Below are 22,336 nucleotides of genomic sequence, written 5' to 3'. Positions count from 1 at the left end.
TTAATGAAGTAAGGCCATTTAAAAAGAAATACGGATGGAGAAGGGTTAAATTGGATCTAGTAGTAAAACTACCTTGAATTGTTCATATTCAAGTCTGCTGCCTCTCTCACAGTAATTTTTAAGGATGGTGAGAAAAAAGTCAGAAATCAAGTTTCAAGTAAGCGTATCTATGTAATGCTGAATAATGAAATACTCGACCAATCCAGCGGAAGTGTTAGTCAGTAATATTCTCATAAACAGACTAGCTTCAAGCGCAAGCGGCCCGAATTTGAAAGAATGCTGACAGTGTGAGCGAACACATCCCTTTCATGACTTTCTGAAAGAACAAAACTCTCAAAACATTTCTGCAGTCCTCAATGCTCTGATTGTGTGGAGAAAGTCTGATATCAAAATACCTTTTATTTTCATTAAACAGCACCGCTCATCTTGGATCTTGTAACTGGGGGGTAAAATCCCTTTTTCATTCCAGAATCCCTACATCCTCTGTGAAGTACTGAGGAACACGGAACCTCCCTACTGAAAGCTCAACACAGAGAAGCTGAGAACTTGTCCTCGGACAGAAGGCACTGCACACAGCAGTAGGGTAGTGCAAACTCATGATAGGTAATTTGAATCAAGATACCTCCAGCTGCTAGCTCTTACCCCTCCCCCTCCTGTCACACAGGAGCATTCCTGTTTCAGAAAATGTAATTTCATAAGGACTGTTATTAGACTACTGAGTTTAAGTCCTCATAACCATTAGCCAGATTCTCTCCTTGTGAACACTCATGCAGCAAATCACACAGTAACACCTTCATCTTCTTGATGGTAAGAATTTGTTTTGACACACCAAATTACTACTCCATTTTTCCTATCAATACATCATGAATGTCATTACAACAATCACACAAATATTTCCTTCTGAATTATAGCAGTTTATTTTAATATTTTGTACAGCTAGCATTGGTCTCCAGTAATAAATTTAATCTTACATAAGTGAGCCCCCCCCAAACCCACCCTTAAGGAAGGAATGTTTAGCTTCCACCATTTCTAATTTAGAGGGAAATTATTTATAGGGTAAGACACAATTTGAAGACTGGAAAGAAATCTTTATTCACAAATTAAACCCCTCAGAAGTTCTCAGGGTTTTATTTACATGTACTCGGATTCATTAGCAAGTGCAGAGGTCGTGTTTTTCAAGACTGCACGAAGAATACATTCACCTAAGAGATTATTTTCTTCTCTGTTATGGGACAGGGTTTTGCTTCCTTTTTTCCTACCTCATGCCACCAGGTTCTGCTATGTAGATACATACTTTACGGTCTACAGACATCAACATTTTAAACAGATTTTTCCAAAAGGTACTCATATACCAGTCTCACTTCATTTATTTAGTTGTTCTCAGTACCATTTAAAACATCTTCATTTCTTCCTGTGTATTTACTTTTTTGAACACAGACAAGAGAAACTGATCTCAGCAGATATTGCCTTTAAGGAATAAACTACACATAAATAAATACTTTAAAATCCTTTAAAATGGTAATAATGTACATACTCTGCTCCAGTGCAGAACTTCACTATCTGTTAGGTAAAAAGCACCCCAAGTGTAGTTCTTCAGCAGCAGACTAAGAATCCCAGTCATCTGCTTGTACCACTTTCCTTACATTACTTGAGTAATGGGGAAAAAATGAGCAACCTAAGAGAAATTCCCTTCTCTCCTGCACTCAGAGATTTATCAGTGTTTGATATTAAGCAATTCACATTCTCTAGCATAGATAAAACAAAAAGAGGTTGCATAAACATTTCCTTCTCCCTCCCTAAAAAACACGCCATCAGTAATTCTGAAACAGTTCAGATAGTTCTATTGAACTTGGAGAAACACCAACAACAAGAAATGAGAGTCAAAAACTAACCACAGGCCTTACAGATTTCAGTGCCCTATTAAAAGGAAACCCACTTCGGGGGCTAAATTAGCTTTCTTTGCGTGAAGGCTGACAAACATCCATATCTCCACAGACCTTTCAACCTCAAAGGAATGCTGTTTCACCAAAAAGTACCTCTTTACTATACCCTTAAGCTTCACAGCCTTTTCAGCCTACTTGCTGAATGCCGTAACACTGACATATCAGTTGGTTTTGTAAGAAGTTTTTAGAGAAACAGTGCAAATGAAAATCCCAAATGCTGAACCTGATCCAGAATCTCCAGAGGGAAGTGAGAATTTTAATAGTCCTGACTGAAAATGGGCAGATGAATACTTGGGATTTTATTTAACTAAAGAAGCAAAATTAAGTTAGGTTAAGTCAAGTCTTAAATCCTTATGAAACTGATTAAATTGAAAATAAGATCTCAGCTCAGAAGCTGAATGTGGATTTTTCATCATTTTGAAAGTCTCATTTTACAACAGTGATTAGAAAGCGTAAGATTTCTTTTAAAAATATGTATTTTTTGGTGTCAAAAGGAAGATCAGCTCATTACAGTGTTGTACCTTTCACTCTTAAAAGGGACCACAAATTTTGGCGAGAAGAAACTCATAGTGAAATTTTCTTGTGTTTCTTACAGAGAACAAATATACTGCTAAAGCTATGGAAACTTTCAGCTAGGCAAAAATGGGCCAATGTAGCACCTTACTCCACAAGAGCATCCCAAAATGCTTCACAATACAACAGAAGAAGTATCCTTACATGAATGTTATATACCTGTCTGAGGTTTTTCTGATGCCACGTAGTGGGGTTTTTTTTTCCCCCCTTTAAGAAGTTATATCCCAGTTAGAATAAAGCAAATTCTTCCGTTTTAATTGTTCTTTTCAACATGTTCTATATATACAACCTTTAAAATACACTTAAAAATAGCTGCACACATTTTATATCATTCTACTGGAGAAGGGCAGTCCAGATAGACCATGCTTCTCAGTATATTAAAAACTGTAAATAAAATCCAACTAGACCTACTCTCCTCTGGTACCTGTGCCAGCCCAAAGGAAGGAAGGGAAGGAACAAGCAGTTTTAAAATGGGAGTCTTTCACAAAACACGCTACTTACAAATCTCAGGTTAATTTCCTCAAGTAGTTTTATATCAAATCCTTCCTTAAATATTTGAGGTCACACACTGCCATCTCAGCAATGAAATCTGTTGCAACATGCATGTGTCAGCTTCCCACTCAACCAACTGCAACCCTGAGGATATGTCTGGCCTGGTAGAAAGAGGAAATGTGACACAATTCCTGAAGTATGGCTGGTCCTCCATTTCAAAATTCTGTATGGTTTCCTTGATGGTTCTTGGACACAAACCCACACTTTTTTTTTTTCTAGTTCACTTTTCCCTCTAATCAACGTGCAGATTTCTCCTCCGAATCATTCACATCTTGATGTCCCAATGAAACAATCCACATCATCCATCCAGAGGTTTTCCCAGGTACACCAAAGTCACTTCCGTGTTACCATACACAGCAGACACTGCTGGATACAGGCAAACTTTTGGCAGTCCTCTGAATGCAACTCCCAAAAACTCATAGCCCCTCTCAAACGCTAACGTTTTGTCTTCCATGTCCAGGATAACTCGAATCCTTTCACCTATCTGGAAACAGAAATAAGAAGAGGAAGAAAAATAAAACAAAAGAAAAAGTCAACATATTCAAATAGAGACATGAAAAATAAAGCAAAGCCCGTGTACAGTACAGCAGATCACCTCAAAGGGAGGTTTTCCTGTTTCTCAAGATTGCACTACTTTTTCCGTGGAACTTCTCCATTTCACTGATACACGTAAGATTCTGAGCATCTGTACTGGCAGTTTCCAATAGGCAACCTATATCTAACCACCAGAGTAACAAACGTAGCCCTTTGCATCAGAACATCACAATAGCACTGAGAGTTAGCATAACATATGCCATTTACTTCAGAATTCTGCAGCTTGGGGAAGTTTTGTAACGGCCTCCACCCAAAGTTACCCAAACCCTGCATTTGGTTGCTATCACTGACCAGTAATGTCCGTGCTGAGCAATTTTAAAAGACAATGAACCTGTTTAAAAACAGGTAAGCGCAACATACAAACTATACCAGAATATTTTACTGACTATACAAGTACTGTCATCGTCAGAGGGATTCCTTGGTAGAAAGGGCAGAAAGAAATTACAGTGCAAAGCCTAGGTAAATTAAGTATGAAAAACCTAAATATATATATACACACGAATGAAAAGAACACTGAATGCAGTAAGATAATCAGATCACAACATACACAATGCTCCCAGCATTCACCTACTACATATTTTTCAAATGTAAAGGTAAGTCACAGACACCAGCAGCAAGCACAACATGATACAGCACAAACTTCTGATTCTCCACAAGCCAACTGCAACGTTGGCATTTTCTTCAAAACAACACATTTTTCTTCCAACACCAGCAAACATATAGTTACTTTTAGTGTATTATATACAAGCAGCTCACTGTGCTTGTTTTACTGCATATAAAGTACTTTAAAGGATCACCAATCTGAGCTCTAACCAACTTTTAAAAAGAAAAAAGCAAGTGCAAGACCTGTTCTCCCTCGAGTCCACATGAGAGTTCTCCTGGCTCTAAAACTTTTTCTTGCCCTGTGGCTGCATAAAGGCCTAGATACAGACAGCAGAAAATGACCACAAACGGTCAAGTCTGGAAAGTGCACTTGCATGTTAAAAAACATGCAAATAGAAAGCAAACTAAATCTCTTTAAAAACACTCATTTTAGGTTTTGTTTGCAAAAATGGCAGGTACAAGCTTCAGACCAAATCAGATCAAGTGCTTGGCAGCGAGCCTTTATGTGAAATTTAGGAACATCAGATACAAGTTCCTAAGCAAATCTTCACCCACAACTGAAATACAAGCTGCTTTGGAGTCAACATTCGTACAAAACCTTCGATATTATGAGTCAGGCATTATACTGCGCATGGCTGAAGTTGTAACGTGAGGAAATCTAGCAGTCAAACCATCGTGCAGATGGCCAAGAGAGCAAAGGTAAACCACTTTGATATGGACAAAAAGACAGAATGGCACTTCCTCTTTAATAACATCTATTTATCTGAACATCACATCCCAGCCTAAAGATGTCACCTTTAGGAACAGTGCCAGGGAGCAAACAAACAGCACTCGGCATTACTGCATTTTCTTGCAGGAAAACTCTTACCTAAGCACTAACTTCAACTCCCACTGCAGGGTAACAAAAAGATAACACAGCTACCACACACACAGTCATATCACTGACAGGCAAAATCTTTACTTAAGATAGCCAGAATGGCCTCGTCAGCTTCTTTTTCAAAAAGCAATTGTCTTTAGATAAGCACCCATAGTGTGTGTTCCTCACTTCATATTTGAAATAAAAGTTTATTTGTTGTCTTCAGTAGGGGAAACAACAGAGAATGAGTTGTACTGAACATTACACACAGACATAATCGAAGGAAACATTAAGGGGGAAACCCCTTGTACGGCACCATCATTTACCTCCTGCAGGGACCGTTTTGCTCTAGATGACCACTTAAGACCAATTCAGCAAGCAGCTAACTACTACATGCTATGAAGAAATTCTTGGAGGACAGCTGCTGTTCGAGACAGTAAAGCTCCCAGCCTGCGCCAAGTCTCACCCACCTGGTATTTCGGTGCGTTATTGCACTGAGGGAAACTGCCGTTCACTTCTCCATTATGCAGTAAATTATTGTCCACCAAATTCCAGCCCCAGCTCTGGTCATCGCTCCCCAGTAGTGCCACGTAGCCCTGGCACTGCATGGCAGCCCGCTTCGTGGCAATGCCGATGACAGCCACGGTGCCCAGCGGGCCCTCCCACCACACTTCCCACGCGTGGCGGCCCTCGCTGAAGCCGATCTTGGTCCTTGCCCCATCCGTGCTCTGAGCGATGGGGTTGCGGTGCAAAGTGAAGCCGTTCTTCTTGATGTAGACGTTCCTGGAGCAATCGTTGGTGCTAAAGGCGTGGTGAAAGGCACGTACCTAGCAGAGAAGGGGAAGGGAGAGGGCGTTCAGGCAGGAAGGGACAATCCAAACCCTTCTAGCGGTGCCGCTGGCAGGGCAATATCGACCGTCTTCCCCCCCGCCCCCCGCCCGGCTCCTAACGCGGGGCGCACAACGGCCCGCAGCCCAGCCCAGGCCGCGGAGGCCCCGCGGCTCCCCCGCCGACCCACCTTGCCCTTGTAGGTGGGCACGTTGCAGAGGATGTCGGTGCGCAGCGCCTCCTCCGCCAGGCAGCGGGCCGCCAGGCTGCGCCACACCTCGCTGTTCTCGTCGCCGTGGAGGACGCGGTGCCACAGCTTGCAGACCAGGGCGCAGCTCCGCAGCTCCCGCAGCTCCAGGTAGGAGAACACCAGCTCCAGCACCCGCCCCGGCAGCCGCCACCCCGCTCCCCCCGCCAGCGCCGCCGCCGCGCCGCCGCCGCCCGCGCCGCCCGCCGCCATCGCCTCAGGCGGCGGCGCCCCCCGCCGGGCCCGGGGCTCGAGGGCCGCGCCGCGCCGGCCGGCCTCGCGCGAGCCGACAGCGCGGGGCAGGGGGCGGGAAACGACGGGCTCGCCCCGCTTCGCTGGCCGCAAGCGCGGGCGGGCGGCGGAGCGCGGCGGCGGGCCCCGGGCCGCAGGCGCGCCGGCCGCCAGCGCCCGCCCCGCTCTGCCGCCGCCGCCGCCGCCACAGGCCTCACGGGGAGGGGACGCGCGCGCTCGGCGCCGCCATAACGGCTGCGGGCAGCGCCGCCGGAGGCCGCGGCCGCGCATGCGCGGGGCGGGGCGGGGCGCGGGAGCGGCCGGTGGAGGTGAGGGCGCCGCGCGGAAGGGGCTGCGAGGCCTGCGCGGCGGTTGGGGGCGGCGCGGCCGCGCCCGGCCGGTGGCTTTTCCCGCACCGCGAGGCAGAGCGCCGCAGTTTCTGTGACTGGAAACGCCAGCCGGCGGCTTTTAAAATAAGACCGCGCTCTGAGTCCCTCGGTCTGGCCGTGACGCGCTCTCCGTGCGGCCCTGCGCGCGGCCGCGGGGGCCGTTGCCCCTGAGGTGAGGTGAGGTGAGGCGAGGCGGGGCGCGCCCCCGTGCCGCGGGCACTGCGGCTCGCCCAGCTGCCCGTCGTTCCGCTTGCCCTGACTTGGCGTTTCCCCAGCATCCTCCGGTGTTTCCTCTCTACGCTCCTTCCTTCGTTCTGGTTACAGCCCCCCCCCCCCCCCGTTTTTCTTTCCTTCTGCTTGTGGCAGTGTCAGGGTGTCAGACTTGGTAGTACAGGAACCCTGCGAGCCCCTACACGAATACAACTGCATTAAAATAAATAGGACTGGCATTGGATTCAAATACACCTTTTAAAATGTATTACCTTTAAGCAGTCAACCTATATTAATGGCCTAAAATAATTAAAAGCATTGAGTTAGAGAATCAGTGAGCACAGTATTTACTGTTGAAACTTTAACTTACTAAACTTGCTGTGTAAGCAACTGCAAGCAGAGTTTCTTGTAACAGTGGAACAGCCACTGACAGCAGTACTTTTATCTAGCCATACAAACATATTTTTAACTGTATTATGAGCTAATTCTATTTCAATAACTCGTTTATTCAAAAGCTGAGAAACCAACTGGGAGAAGGTTTTCTTCCTGTAAAGCCAGAAACTAGATATATCAGTGAGATGTACTAGGTCCCACAGTGTGGGAGAGGGTAACCAGAAATAATTTTCTCAACTTCCTGAATACAGGAACATCATTTGCTAACAACATAGCTGGCACTTTGGGTAATTTCATTTAATCAAGAAGATTGAAATTCTGTCGGTGGATAGAATCAATTTTAACTACTCTTCAAATCCAGCTGAATAAAAATTACATACACAAAAAAAGTAGCATAGTACAAAAAGGAGTACTTCACTCATTGCTTTCTGATGTAATAAAAAGGTAAATGTTACAGTATGCTCTATGGTAACTTAAGCTCACTGGCATCCAGCCGTAGTTCCATCCTGCAAACCCCATGTTGTGTCTACTCCCTTGCACAGGTACTAGCTCTCCTTTGCCCTTGTGAGCTGGTTCAGGGAGCTAAGCAAGCTCAAACCTGCTGTGTTTTTGTGTTGCTTTTCTCCCTCCCTTCCTCCTTCCCCCCGCCCCATTTCATTTTCTGCTGGCATGGCTCCCTAAACTGTCTTATCATGGGCTAGTGCACAGGAAAGGGCCAGGAGCACAGTAAGCTGAATGTATGCTGCTTTAAGACCCTAGTAAATGTGCAGTAAACAGTGTAACTACTTTTGTTAAACTGCTGATATTTTTTTCAAACACACCTTGTGTTACTGTATGTCTGTTTAGGCAAATATGCTTTAGTGTTTACCAGTCAAGTGAGAATTAACTTCAGTTTGGGAACACGAAGTACACATGCAAAACAGTTTAAAATTTATTCATACTAATGTATGCTTTTAAACCATAATTAAAGTAGTCACTTCAGCATTAATCAGTTTATCCCCCTTTCACCAGCACAAGTTTTTTTACTCCAGGTATTACAAGGTTGCTTTACAAATTAATGTTGGATATTGATTATCTAGCATATCCATACCTGGATAAAAGGTATGTTCATATGTGGTTGCCCTCACACAGACTGGAACAGTAGGACTTCTCTGCAAACTGTAACAATCTTCCCCTTTCTCCTTTCCAGTAAGCCCCCCTTGAAACTGTGCCCCTAGTTCGTCAGACACACTATATCCATATTCACTGCAAAGAAATGGCAGAGAAAGCAACCCCCACTTAGGTAGCTACTTCAGAGCAGCAGATCTAATTCATGTCCTTCACAAGCACATATGCGATCACTTCTACCAACCCATTATGTTGTTGCTGATGTAGTCTGTTGATAATGCTTGAGCCAAAGCTTCCACCTGGGTACTTACCTATAGAGGTGTCTGTTTTCACTGGACACTAGAGTTTCATCTGGTGTGTGTGACTGAGTCAACCCAATAATCTCACTTCTTAGGTAAGCTTTACATCGTAATGAGAACAACTCCAGCTCAATTCAGTTTTCCGTTTGTTTGTTTCACAGGTGGCCCTGAAATATGGCAGTCAAATGGACTGATGGGCATTCCTCCTCTATACTGTGCCTGAACATAAACAAGGAAGGGCTGGTAGCTTCAGGAGCAGAAAGAGGCGAGCTCACCATCTGGGATGGAAAAGGCATTCCAGTAGGACAGCTCCAGCTTTGTAAGGCAGATGATGTTACCTCTGTTGTGTTCTCTCCCACCTGTCCTACCAGGCTGTACACTTCCCATGGAGAAACTATCAGTTTGCTGGATGTTCGATCTCTTAAGGAGCCTACTGAATGCTTCCAAGTGAACGAGGAGGAGATCAGTTGCCTTTCAGTGAACGAGACTGACAATTTCTTGGCTGCAGCAGATGATTCTGGGACAATAAAGATTATAGACTTAGAAAACAAGAAAGTCAGCCGGTCCTTGAGACACTCAAATATCTGCTCCTCTGTTGTCTTTCGACCTCAGAGGCCACAAAGCCTTCTTTCCTGTGGACTGGACATGCAGGTGATTTGCATAAAAGTAGACATATGGTTATTAGAGAAGCTAAACAGAAACTACACGTGTGTGTAGTGAGGCCCCAACACACTTTCACCACACTTCCACAGAACAAGAGGGAGAGTCGTACAGCCTGCAGCCAGTGGAAAGCTCTTTAACTTTCCTAAAGTAGTTTTGGCAGAGAAGCTAACAGTGTTGAGACTATTAATGCTGTTTTCTGCTCAGCAGTTAGTCTTGCGATTTTTGTCTTCATTAATAGTTACAATATAGAAGTGAGGGGGAGGGCATCAGAAGATGGGGCAACTGCATCACCTCTCTGTTTCACAGAGCAAAAACACAGGCTGTCTCTAGCGATCAATTACGGCTGCAAACAAAATTTTGATGGTAGTTAGGAAAATGCAAAATACTTGAAGCTGACAAGGTGCTAGCAAGAATACTTTAATATAGATAGATAAATATCTATCCAAGTGGTATGTACCACTGTAAGGATTAAAGTTATTTTTATAAATTTATTTTTTATCCTTTGTTCACAGTATCATCTTGAAAGTGTTAAATGTACTTTTCCTTTTTACCTTCCTCAAGTGGAAATTTTGTCATTTGCGTGCTCCTAAAGAGCATTTTTAGAAGAAACACTGAACCATGCTAGAGTTAGTGGAATGTTGAGTTACACTGTCAAAGTTGGCACCCAATATCACCCAAAGCAGATTTTTTTTTGTAATTACTTCCCCGTGGTTGACGTGTGACCACTTTCCTGTTGTAGAGTGGGGAAATGCTTGGGTGTTGTTTTTCCCCTTCTTGTCTGCACAGTTCACTGGAGACCACCAAGCACTGCAAAATCCAGTTTCCATCTGATGAGAATGCAATATTGCAAAGACATAAGCAGTCTTCTCTGTTTCAGAACACCGTTTTACGGATTCCTCTTAAGGTGTCCAATAGAAGAAAAATACCTGAGATTAGAACTACCAGTTCTCCAAAGGTTTCCGTGATTTTAGTGGTGTTAAAGATGGATTTTTCTTTGACAGCTGTAAGCAATTTCATCCTGTGTTCTTAAAACTAAAGTACCTCTGACATCAGTTAGGGTGAATGCATTTTGATATAGGTGATATTTTTCCATATTAAGACCAGGGTTTATATAAATTCAGTAAGTAGATATAGTTGAATAGAGGCTGATTAATAGAAGTTTTCCAAATTTTGACTTTGACAGATCTTCAAACACAGTTGGCTAAAAGATGGATATAGAATCTTAAATGAAGTACTTTGGGAAACTTCTTTTTCAGAGATACCAAAATATCAGTTTGAGAGCAGTAAATGCTTGGCACCTTAAAATGGTTATGTATTTTCAGGTACCCTACGTGCCAATTCACAAGCCTATGGCTAGAAACTTTTTATCAGAATTTTAATCATTTATATCAGATTTCAGCGTGAGAAAACTAGTTATTTTCTGTGACATTTTTAGTTGTAGTGTGTTTTACTATAGGCAAATTAGGTTTTACGTGAAAGTCAGTACCCCCAAAATAGTAGACATTTATGAGCATTTTTGTACAATGAAAAGAGCATTTCTACAGACATCAAGGCTGTCTTTAGGATATACCATTTCACAGAGAAGCTGAGCTGTAATAAGTAAGATACTTGCTTTTCAGAAAGCTTGTTACTGTTTGGGTGCTTTACCACTTAATCCAGATGTATTTGCTAAAGCTCTTGCAGCGCTATCAAAGATGAGAATGGGACTGTTTGCCTTAAGCATTAGACCCGGCCTCTCTAATTTGCTCTATGCTGCCGAGTCATCATGGAATGTTTTCCCTTTCGTTAGGAGCAAAGCAGTTTTACCGTAGCTGCAACAGTGAGTGCTCAAACACAAAAATGACAGCAAATAACTAATATATTTTGGATGTGTCTATGTAATTTGGCTTCTGTAAATTCAGATCCAGAATGACTCTTTTTGTGGCCCCAATTTAAAGACTTGGGTACTAAAGTAAAAGTGCTGTTACAGATGCCTAGTGGTAGAATATGTTTATTAATGACAGATCAAAACTCTCATTAGAAAAGCAAACAGTACATCAATGATGCATTAAAGACTGACTTATGCTTCCATATCTGTTGGTTCTAAAAATGCTAATCATCAATTCAGATTATTATAAATAATATTTGTAATTTTTGTAAATAATGACTGGTCATGTTTTAACTGATGCAGTATAAATCTATAATACTTGAATACCTGTATAACAGACACAGGGCGCATTTGAAGGCACAGTTATTGCCTCAGGAGGGTCCTGAAGGTGGTGTGGCATTTTAAAAGGAAGTCTAAAACCCCCTCCATCAGCTCCATATCTTATCAGGAAAAGTGTGCTCAGCCCTAATACAGTAATAACACCAACTAGATCTGCCCATTGTCTATAAAAGACACACATATATTTGTACAGAATTGAGGGAATGAACTACTGTTAGCCTTTTGCTGCTTCATTTTTCAAACAAGTTAATTGATTATCTTAGAACAAGTATGTAACAGAGACAGACCTAAAATTCAGAATGATACAGCTCTCTTCATTCACTGATAACGTTTTTGTGTCCCTTCTCTTTAAATAATTAAGAAGTACCATATATAATGATTTCTACTACTGAGATGAATGCAAAAGCATTTAGAACAGCTTTTTCACTCATTTCACATTCTAAAGGTTTGAGTCATTAACTCTATTGGGAAAGGCATGTGACAGTTTGGAAAGTGTGCCATAAAGATTTGCTTTATTTATCCAGTGGGGTTCAACCACTTCTCACAACAGATCTTGCATCTCTTGCCCTCTCAGTACAGAGTCTTTGATCTGCTAGAGCAATAACTTATTTCTTTTACCATTAGTGAAAAAATCTGATTTTACTTAGGAATCAGACGCTGCGTTGACAGACCATTAATTCTTAATTTTTTTAAGGTTATGCTGTGGAACCTGCAGAAGGCTCGTCCACTGTGCACCACAAACTTGCAGGACTGTGAAATGGATGAAGCCAATCCACAGACAGCTGGCCACTTCCTTAACCCGCCACTTGCACATTCCCTGTCTGTCGCATCATGTGGCAACATCTTTGGTTGTGGAGCTCAAGATGGTAAAGTCAGAATCTTCAGGGTCACCGGTGTTAAGTTTGAACATGAGTTAGGATTTAAAGGTCACAGTTTGGGAGTGTCACAGGTCCTTTTTATGCCAGAAGCATATTGGCTGCTGACTGGAGGAAATGACGGGAAAGTCTTGCTCTGGGATGTCAGCAGTGGTGTTGGGAAACAACAGAAAAGCCCGGCAAAATCTCTCCAGAGAAAGAAGGCCCAAGCACCTACTTCCACCAAAAAAGAGGGAAAGCCCAACAAAATGGTTTCAAATGAACATGCTAGAATTTTACCAAAGCTAACCATTGAACATGGAGAGAAGGTGAACTGGATCTCCTGTACAGAGATCAAAGGCTCTAAGAGAGTATTAGTTGCTGATCAGAGTAGTTCTATATCTGTGTATCCATTACCAGAAGCCTAGGTGCTGAAATGTTTAAGGAAATTTGTGGTGAAGAATCATTTCCTAGGGTGTTTGAAATGACAGTTTCAAACTGTCAGCTACATCTGCTGACAGTGAACTGAACAATGAAACCTCCTGTAGCCTCAGGAATGGCAAGAGATTTGCTGTGTTATTTCATGCAAATACTTATGATGTTAACTGACCTTGCATGGTATTTTCCAGTGGCTAGTATTCACCTCAAAATTTTCTGGTAGAGTTGGCAATTTGCGTCTTAAATTTAAGTGAAACTGGTTTCAATAGATTTGGGAAAATATTAGTTCAAAACTGACCGGATATAATTAAGATTGGAGGAAGAAATTCACTTCAACAGGGAAACCCACAATACTAAATTAGGATGCTGAGCAGTAATAAAGATGTAACTGGCTGAGCTCCTTGCATTTGTACAGGGAGTCTGAACTATTTCAGTGCTTTACTTTACCTTCCCTATTAAACTGTGTCACAGTTAGCTTAAATTGGACACAGTGTATTTTTCGTTAATTTGTCAGTGGGTGCCTTTAAGACTAAAAACACATTTGTAAATTAACTTCTCTAATGAGTAATCAAATCCCTGTAACAGTCACTGTCAGTTGGATTTTTTTTCACCCTGTAAGCAAAGGAACTGGAGAAAATGTTAACAAGTGTTTACTTGGTCAGTCATCTTACACATGTAATTTGCTTTCAAAAATGTTATTTACTCCAGGAGAGAAAAATAACTATTGCATTTGTCTCAATAAATGCTTGATCTTTCACTGCACCCTTGAGCTCATGCTCACGCTGGTATTACCAATCTTACGGGCTAAGCAAAATTGTACCACAAAGTAGATTTTATAGTCATCACAGAGTAAATGGAAAGGGCCAAATGCACTGCTCTTCCTTACCCAAATACTTCCATTGTTTCACAAAGCTGTTCTAAATACAACAAGTAGCATTAGGCCCTTATGGCTTGTTAGAAATGCTTCTTAATTTGCAAGTTAAAGGCAGGAAAAATGTAAAAAGTGGGAATGCCTCAGATCTTGACATGCTTAATTCATGCTAAATTTCCCATGCAATGGGCAGATAATTAAAAGAAAAAAAGCTTATTTTCTCAGGCTGTCCTGAGCTTCTTACAGGCAAAGAGTGAATGCGTTGTACTGGTTAAATTGCTGTTTTAATTCATTTGTCTGTGTGCTGTCTTCAGTATTTATGTTACCAGTCACACGTTACCTACCTTTTTTTTATTTTTGATGGAACAAATTTCCAGGCCTTTGTGTACCCAGCTCCTGCAAATAATTAGCCAGTAGCACTGGCTGTTCAACCATTATGGAAGACATTCTAACAAACAGCCTTGTTTTTGCTGTACTTCATTGTCAGAAGTAATTCCCAGCAAGCCAGTACAACTTGTCATTCTCATCCAAATCTAATTTTACTTAAAAAGAAATTTGCTTATGCAGTCTCTAATACCAGGAGGCTTTGGCCCAAGACAAGAAGTGATAGGCACTACAGCAAAATAAAGCCTAAACACATTAGAAACCAGCATAGTGTAGATATCCCCTTCCACATCACCTTCAAATTCATCTTATACATGAAGACAGACAGGATCACTTGGTCAGAGGAAGTGATCCAAATGCATAATTCACTATGTAATATGTTCATGAACATGTGTCTGTGCATCTATGAACTATATTTAGATGTGCAGGCTATAAAAAGCCTCAGTGCAAAACAACCTCCAGCAGGAATCAGATCCCCTGTGCATGTTGTTGCTGACTGCTTCAGGAGAGTGCAAGCCTATTCCAGCTTTATTTCTTCTCTTCTTGTTTTCCATGAAGATGACTAAAGACGGCGTGTCTCTGCGCTCCCTGAACAAGACATTAAACAGGTTATTAAAGGGTTGTTTTAATAATACATTAAGGGGCAAGAAAGGACAATCCTTTTCCGGAAAAAGGAGGTACGGGATGGGGCAGGGGGGGAAAAGACAAGACTATCCTGTAGTGGTCTGTTAGCAACATGAACTTTTACTTCCCTTGGAATTTTTCATGGGAAATAAAGAGAATATAAATATATATTGTGTGTATATGGAAAGGGAGCAGTTCATGAGCGATCTTCTCTTTCTCTCTTATTCATTTGAGAGCGGACGGGGACAAAGCAACACGCTGCACCACTTCATGAATGCCATTCTGGACAGCTTGCAAGCTGCTAGCCCCACGTGTTTTGCTACAAGGTTCTGTGCAATTGCTTGATCAGCAAAGACCTATGGCTTCTTGAAGTGTTGCCAAGCACCTATGGGTAAAGGGAAGTTCTAGTTCACACTCTGCTATGGTGCAGTTCTACATGATTTGTGCTGAGATTCGTGCTGAATTTCTGAATTTGGACAAACAGCTGAGAATCTAGAGGGTTCAAAGATAGGAAGTAAGCAGCTATAGTTAAGAAAGATCATCTATTTTTTTTAAAGATATGTTCTAAGAAACAAAATCACTGTCACTGAGGAACTGGGACATAGGTGATGCTGATTCACCTTCCATTTTCAAAGTCTGTACCCAGAAGAGGCTTGCAAAAATACTTGACCAACAGGTTCGTTGGCTTCATGTAAAAATAACCTGACACATGCTGCCCCTACTGCTATCAGTCCACACGTTCAGCTGCAGCGTGACATTACAGTCACCAGCAGACCGTGTCGCTAAGCAGCTAGGTAGATAGAAGGATCGAATGCAAGCCACTTGCACTGACAGACGACTTTTCTAATGCAATGACCACTGCTCTTCAGGAAGAAGGAAAGAGTTGAAAAAGGGTCTGAAATTCTCCAGTTATCAGAGACAGGCAAGACACTGTTCCCTTTCAGTATTCACACATATATGAAAATTCACTGTCTTTGAAGGTACTGTGCAAATAGCAAGAAATGCGTGTGTCAACTTAGGTGACATACATGTAAATCTAGTTTATGTGTAGTAAAAATGATTACTGTCCATCAATATTATCATTGCTGATGAAATGCAGTACTTCTGTCTATGAAATTAATGTTTCAGATATTGATATTTGCCTATATATTCAAATTATGAAAATACTGTAGTCAAAGACCAGGTCTCCACTGTAACAGCAGTGGTGCGGTAACAAAGATGATCTTTTCTCCAGACATGACAATTTACACTTCAGAATACAACAAACTTCTGTGCCACTTCTTTGCTCTACATAGTGTTATTTTATACCAACAGATCTCAGCTGAGGAGAATCCCCCAGTGTAGAGACTTAGGCTTCAAGACTTGAGCTTTTACTCTTTAGTTCCCTTCTCTTTTCTGGCTTCTGTAACCAACATGTAGTATAGACAAGGCTACAGTCAAAAGGAATTGGGTCAGAAAGACAAAGTAAAAAGCATAGTAGATACAACCGCAGAGGAGCCTAAGTCAAATCGACTCCAATGGGAATCTGCTGTTTGAAGCTGGCCACAAATGACAGATGTTAACAGAAGCCCCTATATACAGTATGAGATTGCTAGGTCTCCCAGAAATTAAGATGTATTTGAACGACTGCTGTGCTGTAAAGAGGAAAATGCTTTAATTCTGCTAAAACATTAATGAGCGCATCCTATGAAATAAAGCGTGACAAACACACATGACAGAGCAGCATGCGCTTACTCAAGTATAGTACTAACACCTTCAGTGTGTAACTCGGCCTGACACGGTTGAGCATGCTCTCTAGGATGCAAGTTGTGAGGAGCATTCGATAACATGGAAGGAGGAAAGAAATTATCAGTAGACAGCAGAAGGAATGCTGTGACGGGCTAAATGGCTAGTGTTGTGTAATGACTGGCTAAATGACTAGCTTTTTACAAGGTTTAAAATAACTCAACAGTACACAGGTATGCCTTGAAGCAGAGCTCAGAGGGTTGTGATCAGCAGTACAGTCTAGTTGGAGGCCTGTAGCTAGCGGTGTCCCCCAGGGTCAATACTGGCTCCAGTCTTGCTCAGCTTATTCATCAATGACCTGGAGGAAGGCACAGAGTGCACCCTCAGCAAGTTTGCTGATGATCCTAAACTGGGGGGAGTGGCTGACACACCAGAAGACTGTGCTGCCATTCTGAGGGACCTGGACAGGCTGGAGAGTTGGGCGGAGAGGAACCTCATGAAGTTCAACAAAGGCAAGTGCAGGCTCCTGCACCTAGGCAGGAATAACCCCAGGCAGCAGTACAGGGGCTGGGGGTTGCCCTGCTGGAAAGCAGCTCTGCAGAGAAGGACCTGGGAGTGCTGGTGGACAACAGGTTACGCATGATCCAGCAGTGTGCCCTTGTGGCCAAGAAGGCCAATGGTCTCCTGGGGTGCATTAGGCAGAGTGTTGCCAGCAGGTGGAGGGAGGTGATCCTGCCCCTCTCCTCAGCCCTGGTGAGGCCTCACCTGGAGTCCTGTGTCCAGTTCTGGGCTCCCCACTCCAAGAGAGACATGGCCCTACTGCAGAGAGTCCAGCGGAGGGCTCCAAAGAGGATGAGGGGGCTGGAGCATCTCTCCTCGGAAGAAAGACTGCAAGAGCTGGGCCTGTTCAGCCTGGAGAAGAGAAGACTGAGAGGGGATCTCATCAACGTGTGTAAGTATGTGAAGGGGGAGTGTCGAGAGGATGAGGCCAGCCTCTTCTCCGTGGTGCCCAGCAACAGGACAAGAGGCAATGGGCAGAAACTGAACCACAGGAAGTTCCATCGGAACCTGAGGAAAAACTTCTTCACTGTGAGGGTGACAGAGCATTGGAACAGGTTGCCCAGAGAGGTAGTGGAGTCTTCTTCCCTGGAGATATTCAAAAGCCGTCTGGATGTGATCCTGGGCAATATGCTCTAGAGGACCCTGCTTGAGCAGGGAGGTTGGACTAGATGATCTCCAGAGGTCCCTTCCAACCTCAAAACCATTCTGTGATTCTGTGAAAGTGTGACAGTGTGACAGAAAAGATTTTGTTTCAGAAAAGACTTTGTTTACTTGATTCTACCTTATTTTGGAGGCATTTGGAGTTCTGAGTTGTGCAACATCAAGTTCAGTAAGTCATTGAAATCAAACAGCTTTTAAGAACTATACCCAGCTCCAACAATCTATAATGTGATACAACAGGAGAAGGGAGGTTCTGAGAAATAAATATCCCTGTAAAGCAAGAGAGGCCTACCAATGAATATATGTAGGATCAGGATATAAGCAACTTTCACAAGGTTATAATGGAAATCTCTGGCAAAATGGCATACACAAAGTTTCCTGAGCCTTAGCCCAGAATATCAAACACATGGACCCCGTTTTTCCCTTCTCAGAATGACTAATGCAAAAGAAGTTAGCCCAGGATATGTATGAGCTGCCAAACAGATAATAAATTCAAGGTCAGGGAGCCTTAGAGAACTATGCCACTGCTGATGCATTTCCAGTTTATCCTTATTCAGAACAATTGAAGACACTTCCCAAAACATAAGAGAAAAATCAGTTATATGGAGGCACTGTTACTAACAAAAGAATGGCTTTCCTGCAAGGGCCCAACATTTATACAAGTGATTGCGTTCCTGTTCCCTTAAAACAATAGCAGCATTCTTGTCAGAGCTGACTCTGAACAGTTGGAAATCAAGTAAGTAGAAAATATTGAAATAGAGGTGTATGCTCAAACTAGCAATTAAAATGCCTTGGAATATATCACGTTTGCAGACCACCACCGCTATGGCTTTTTGGTCTCCAAACAAGAATTTACATTTTTAAATATTGTAAAGTATGTATGAATGAGAAGGGAAAACTATTGGTAAATGCATTGATCTGCTGTTTATACTCTCTAAAGTTTTTTTTTTTTAAGGGGGCAAGTAGAGATTATGCCATGACCAGAAAGCTACTGTGTATTTTCCCCTTATAAAAAAGTTCAGCCAAGATATACAAAAATAGAACAGTAACATGTCATTCTATCAAGGCAAAGAACAGTATTTTTAAGCCAACAAATACAACGGTCTTTCAAACTGTTTAGAGCAAGGCCTGCTTTTTTTTTTCATTTTGCTTTAATACAGTATTTAGCACAAGAGGATCCCAATTCAGAATCTGGTTCCCTAATCATTAGAAGAATACAATCCAATACTAACAATAAGTCTATGGGAGTAGCTGGTGTCCTACTGATAAATCACTTGTAAAAGACATAGTAGCTAGTTACTTGTTTGGTATCCAGGAAGGAATTTTAGATAAATGTTTTGATAGCTTTGAGATCCTCAAGGTCTTTTTCAAACACACATCTAAGTGCAACAGTTAACTGAGAATAAACTTAAAGAAAACTATCCTTAAGAAAGTCACTGAAATCAAACAACTGGTAAGAACTATGCCCAGTTCCAAAAAGAACTTAAAGAAAACTGTTATGTGGTTGATAGATTTATTAGCTTTTTAACAAAATATCTATTGTTTTTCTCTTGTTTTTTAAGAAAATGTTTTTTTTTGTACTCTCTTAAATTATAATAATAAAGTAGGATGTTTGAGCCTGCACACAACTAAGAAAATTGCTCAGTTTAAGAGGAATTATTGTGTCTAGGGACAAAATATGGCGGAATGAAAGTATTTGTATTTTGTGCACATTTGTTGCTCTTCATTATACTTGAAGAGTTTTATGTGCTAGGCTTCTTTCTTTCTGGTGGTATTTTTATTAAGAGAAAAACAACAGCTACTTAGAAAGTGAAAAAGCTAATAAATGTATCAACTACAAAACACAACAGTTACTGCTGTTTCATTAAGGACTTCTTATTTTACTGTTGTTCTGTGGAAAAAAAGTCTTGTAACACAAAAGGGAAAAGCAACAAACACACTGAGGATGGCTTGGCTTATTATTTGCATAATTTTTAATTTGGAGAAAGGGAAGAGGAAAGAATGAGAAATTCTGTTCAGTGTCAAATAAAAATGCTTCAGAAGATCATGCCACTTCAAGTAAAAGCAAAAATCAGCTCAAAAGTTATTAGAAAAAAGAACTGCGCCACTAACATAAGTTGACACCTGTGACTCAAATATAGATTTATCTATAAATGCAGACATTTCGTAAGACTACATCCATATGTACAAGTTTTAAGAGTTCTACACCAGGCAAGGGTCAAAGGCACGTAGGCTGTATCAAGAAGCTGAATTTCTAGCGGTATGTATCTGTAAAAGGAATCAATGTTCTCACACAACTTGCGGAGAACCTCAAAATTGCATCTAGAACTGTTTCAGTGGAATAGTAAGCGTCATCCACTTTTAGGGCAGAGAGAACAACGTGTTGAGACCCAAGTATCGAAAAGAAAGCCTCTGTTCTCCATTCCTCAGGGTAGAAAATAAGCTGCAGACCTTGGAAACTCAGTTCAAAGATCTGAAGTCAAGCTTGGACAAACTGGCATGGAAGTTTGAACGTCACAGTGAGATGCTGGACAATCAGATGAGCCAGGATGCAATGTGGATATCCATGTCAGAAGACAGGTGAGCAACAAGGGAAGGATCAACACTCAGTCTTGTCTTGCTCCCTACATGTGTGGATGACACTGATAAGGCTATGTGTGCACTTGACAATGGGGTTACACGGCAGCCTTCGCATACTGCTAATTTTTCCCACTTTGGATTGCTAGTTACTACAGAAACAGACAATATGAGGAAAGGAAGCCTCCTTCCATTCATATTAAAGATAGTTGCTTCTTTAAAAAAAAACTACTAAATATTAATACATTTAAATATAGCTACGCCACTTCTAAGAATACCAGTGACATGAAGCCTTTTTGTGTAACACTATTCCATAATAAGAAGAGAAAAACATTAATTCTATGATTTCTTTTTCCTACTTAGTAAGGCCTAAATATTCATACTTTTAGCACCTGAGGTTAGGTTTCAATAATACTTATAGTCTTTCCTTCTTGTGACTAAAAGTTCTGAAATTCTAGTGTTTGGAGCAGCTATTGCTTTCTAAGTACCTCTGAAGAAACAGACTGCTAAATCTAGGTGCCTTTTAGTAAGATCCTGAAGATATAGCTGTTTTTCACTGAAATGTTTGATTATTTAGATAAAATTATACACTAACACATTTCCGCAAGTGGGATCAAAATATGAGTTCCAGGAGCTAACTACAGGCTCTGGCTCTTGATTTTTGAAATAGTGGCCTAAATTATTACAGAAGGTAGTCAAAATAACTGTGCATACAAAAGTGAATTCAAATTGCAAGCATCATAGAGAGGCATTTAACATCAACAAGTACAACAGAAGCATAGTTAATTGCTAAACTAACACTAGATTTAAACTAAAACAGGATTCAGCAGAGAGAGAGAAAAAAATCAAGCTAGCATTAGATTCTATATCCTTTATAGACATTGTTAGTCTTTAGGAGGGAGTTTTTCCTGAGTTTCAAGCCCTTACTTTAGTGTCTTTATTTGGGCCTAGGCTCTGTTACTGGATTATGTTGTGGGCAACATAAATCATCCTGGCAGCTGTCAGAAATTAGTAACAAAGTACGACTATTTGCATTATCCTATTCTTTTCCCTTCTGGGTGGATATCAGTCAAGTTATAAAAAATCCAGAAACAGTTAATTAGGAATAAATGAGGTGAATACAGCCAGACCCGCAGGAAACAGAGTCTGCTCCCATTAGAGTCTGCTCCCATTTGTTGTTATTCAAGCTCCCCCACGCCCGTTCAAGGGACAAACAGCTCTGCGTACATTTGAGGCTCCCCTCCCCAGGGGCGACTGCTCAGTGGCCTTTTCAAAATACAGCTCATCCTGAGGCGGGTGGCCAGACAAGCAGTGCTCGAGTTGGCCGAAACCTATGACACTGCTTGTTATTTGAATGTGAACGAACCGAGATTTTTAAGAGATACAATTTCTTTGCCTGAGGAAAAGCCCCTGTCTCTCCCTCCTTGGCAGACAGACCTCTGCAGAGATCAACCTCCTGCTCAGCCGCACGCGTGAAACCCTGGCCTCCCTGTGCTCCCTGGTGACGGCCCAGGTGCCTGACCTGGCAGCCGGCCTCCCCAGCACGGCCGCCGTCCTGAGGCGCAAGGCCAGGCACCCGAGGATCCAGCGGGCACGGGAAGCGGCTCTGCAGGGCCTGGCGCTGCGCGAGGGCCACGTCAGGGCCCTCCGCACCTTCTTTGTCGCCTACGGCCACCAGGCGCAGTACTGCGCAGCCGCCCAGAGGCCGCTGCGCGCCAGCGACATGGCCGCTACGGTGAGCGCGACGGTCAAGAGCGAGAGGCTCCGGGGCAGCCTGCTGCGGGCCCTCGAGGTGGCGGAAGAGGGCAGAGTGCGGGGACAGGCGGAGAGCGCGACCCGCCTGGCCCCGCAGCAGCCAGCCCAGCGGCGGGGACGCCAGGACCGCCCGCCCGCCTCGCGCCCCGCAGCACCTCAACGGCCGCCGCCAAAAGCGTCGCGCGGCCGCCTG

The 22,336-nt window shown here is 42.5% G+C and overlaps 2 protein-coding genes across 5 annotated transcripts; one reads left to right on the top strand and one right to left on the bottom strand.

The window, feature by feature from the left end:
- Window positions 1-893: 893 nt before the first annotated feature.
- Window positions 894-6,409, bottom strand: FBXO45 (F-box protein 45). The gene is made up of 3 exons (XM_009666876.2): window positions 6,140-6,409; window positions 5,592-5,948; window positions 894-3,552 (listed from the first exon to the last, which is right to left on the bottom strand). The coding sequence occupies exons 1-3, from the start codon at window positions 6,407-6,409 to the stop codon at window positions 3,367-3,369; spliced, it is 813 nt and encodes a 270-aa protein (XP_009665171.2). The 3' UTR covers window positions 894-3,366.
- Window positions 6,166-13,748, top strand: WDR53 (WD repeat domain 53). 4 transcript variants are annotated; one of them, XM_068954941.1, is made up of 3 exons: window positions 6,166-6,307; window positions 8,987-9,476; window positions 12,389-13,748. In XM_068954941.1, exons 2-3 carry the CDS (start codon window positions 9,000-9,002, stop codon window positions 12,974-12,976), a joined length of 1,065 nt encoding a protein of 354 aa, XP_068811042.1. In that variant the 5' UTR covers window positions 6,166-6,307; window positions 8,987-8,999; the 3' UTR covers window positions 12,977-13,748. The 4 variants fall into 4 exon arrangements, with proteins under 4 accessions (XP_068811042.1, XP_068811043.1, XP_068811045.1 ...); XM_068954942.1 differs by lacking the exon at window positions 6,166-6,307 and adding an exon at window positions 6,700-6,756; XM_068954944.1 differs by lacking the exon at window positions 6,166-6,307 and adding an exon at window positions 6,733-6,988.
- The last annotated feature ends 8,588 nt before the right edge of the window (window positions 13,749-22,336 follow it).

The sequence above is a fragment of the Struthio camelus genome, chromosome 9, assembly GCF_040807025.1.
Source record: "Struthio camelus isolate bStrCam1 chromosome 9, bStrCam1.hap1, whole genome shotgun sequence".
Lineage (NCBI taxonomy): Eukaryota > Metazoa > Chordata > Aves > Struthioniformes > Struthionidae > Struthio > Struthio camelus.
The sequence above is the reverse complement of the archived record's forward strand: the minus strand, read 5'-3'. Positions and strand labels throughout refer to the sequence as shown.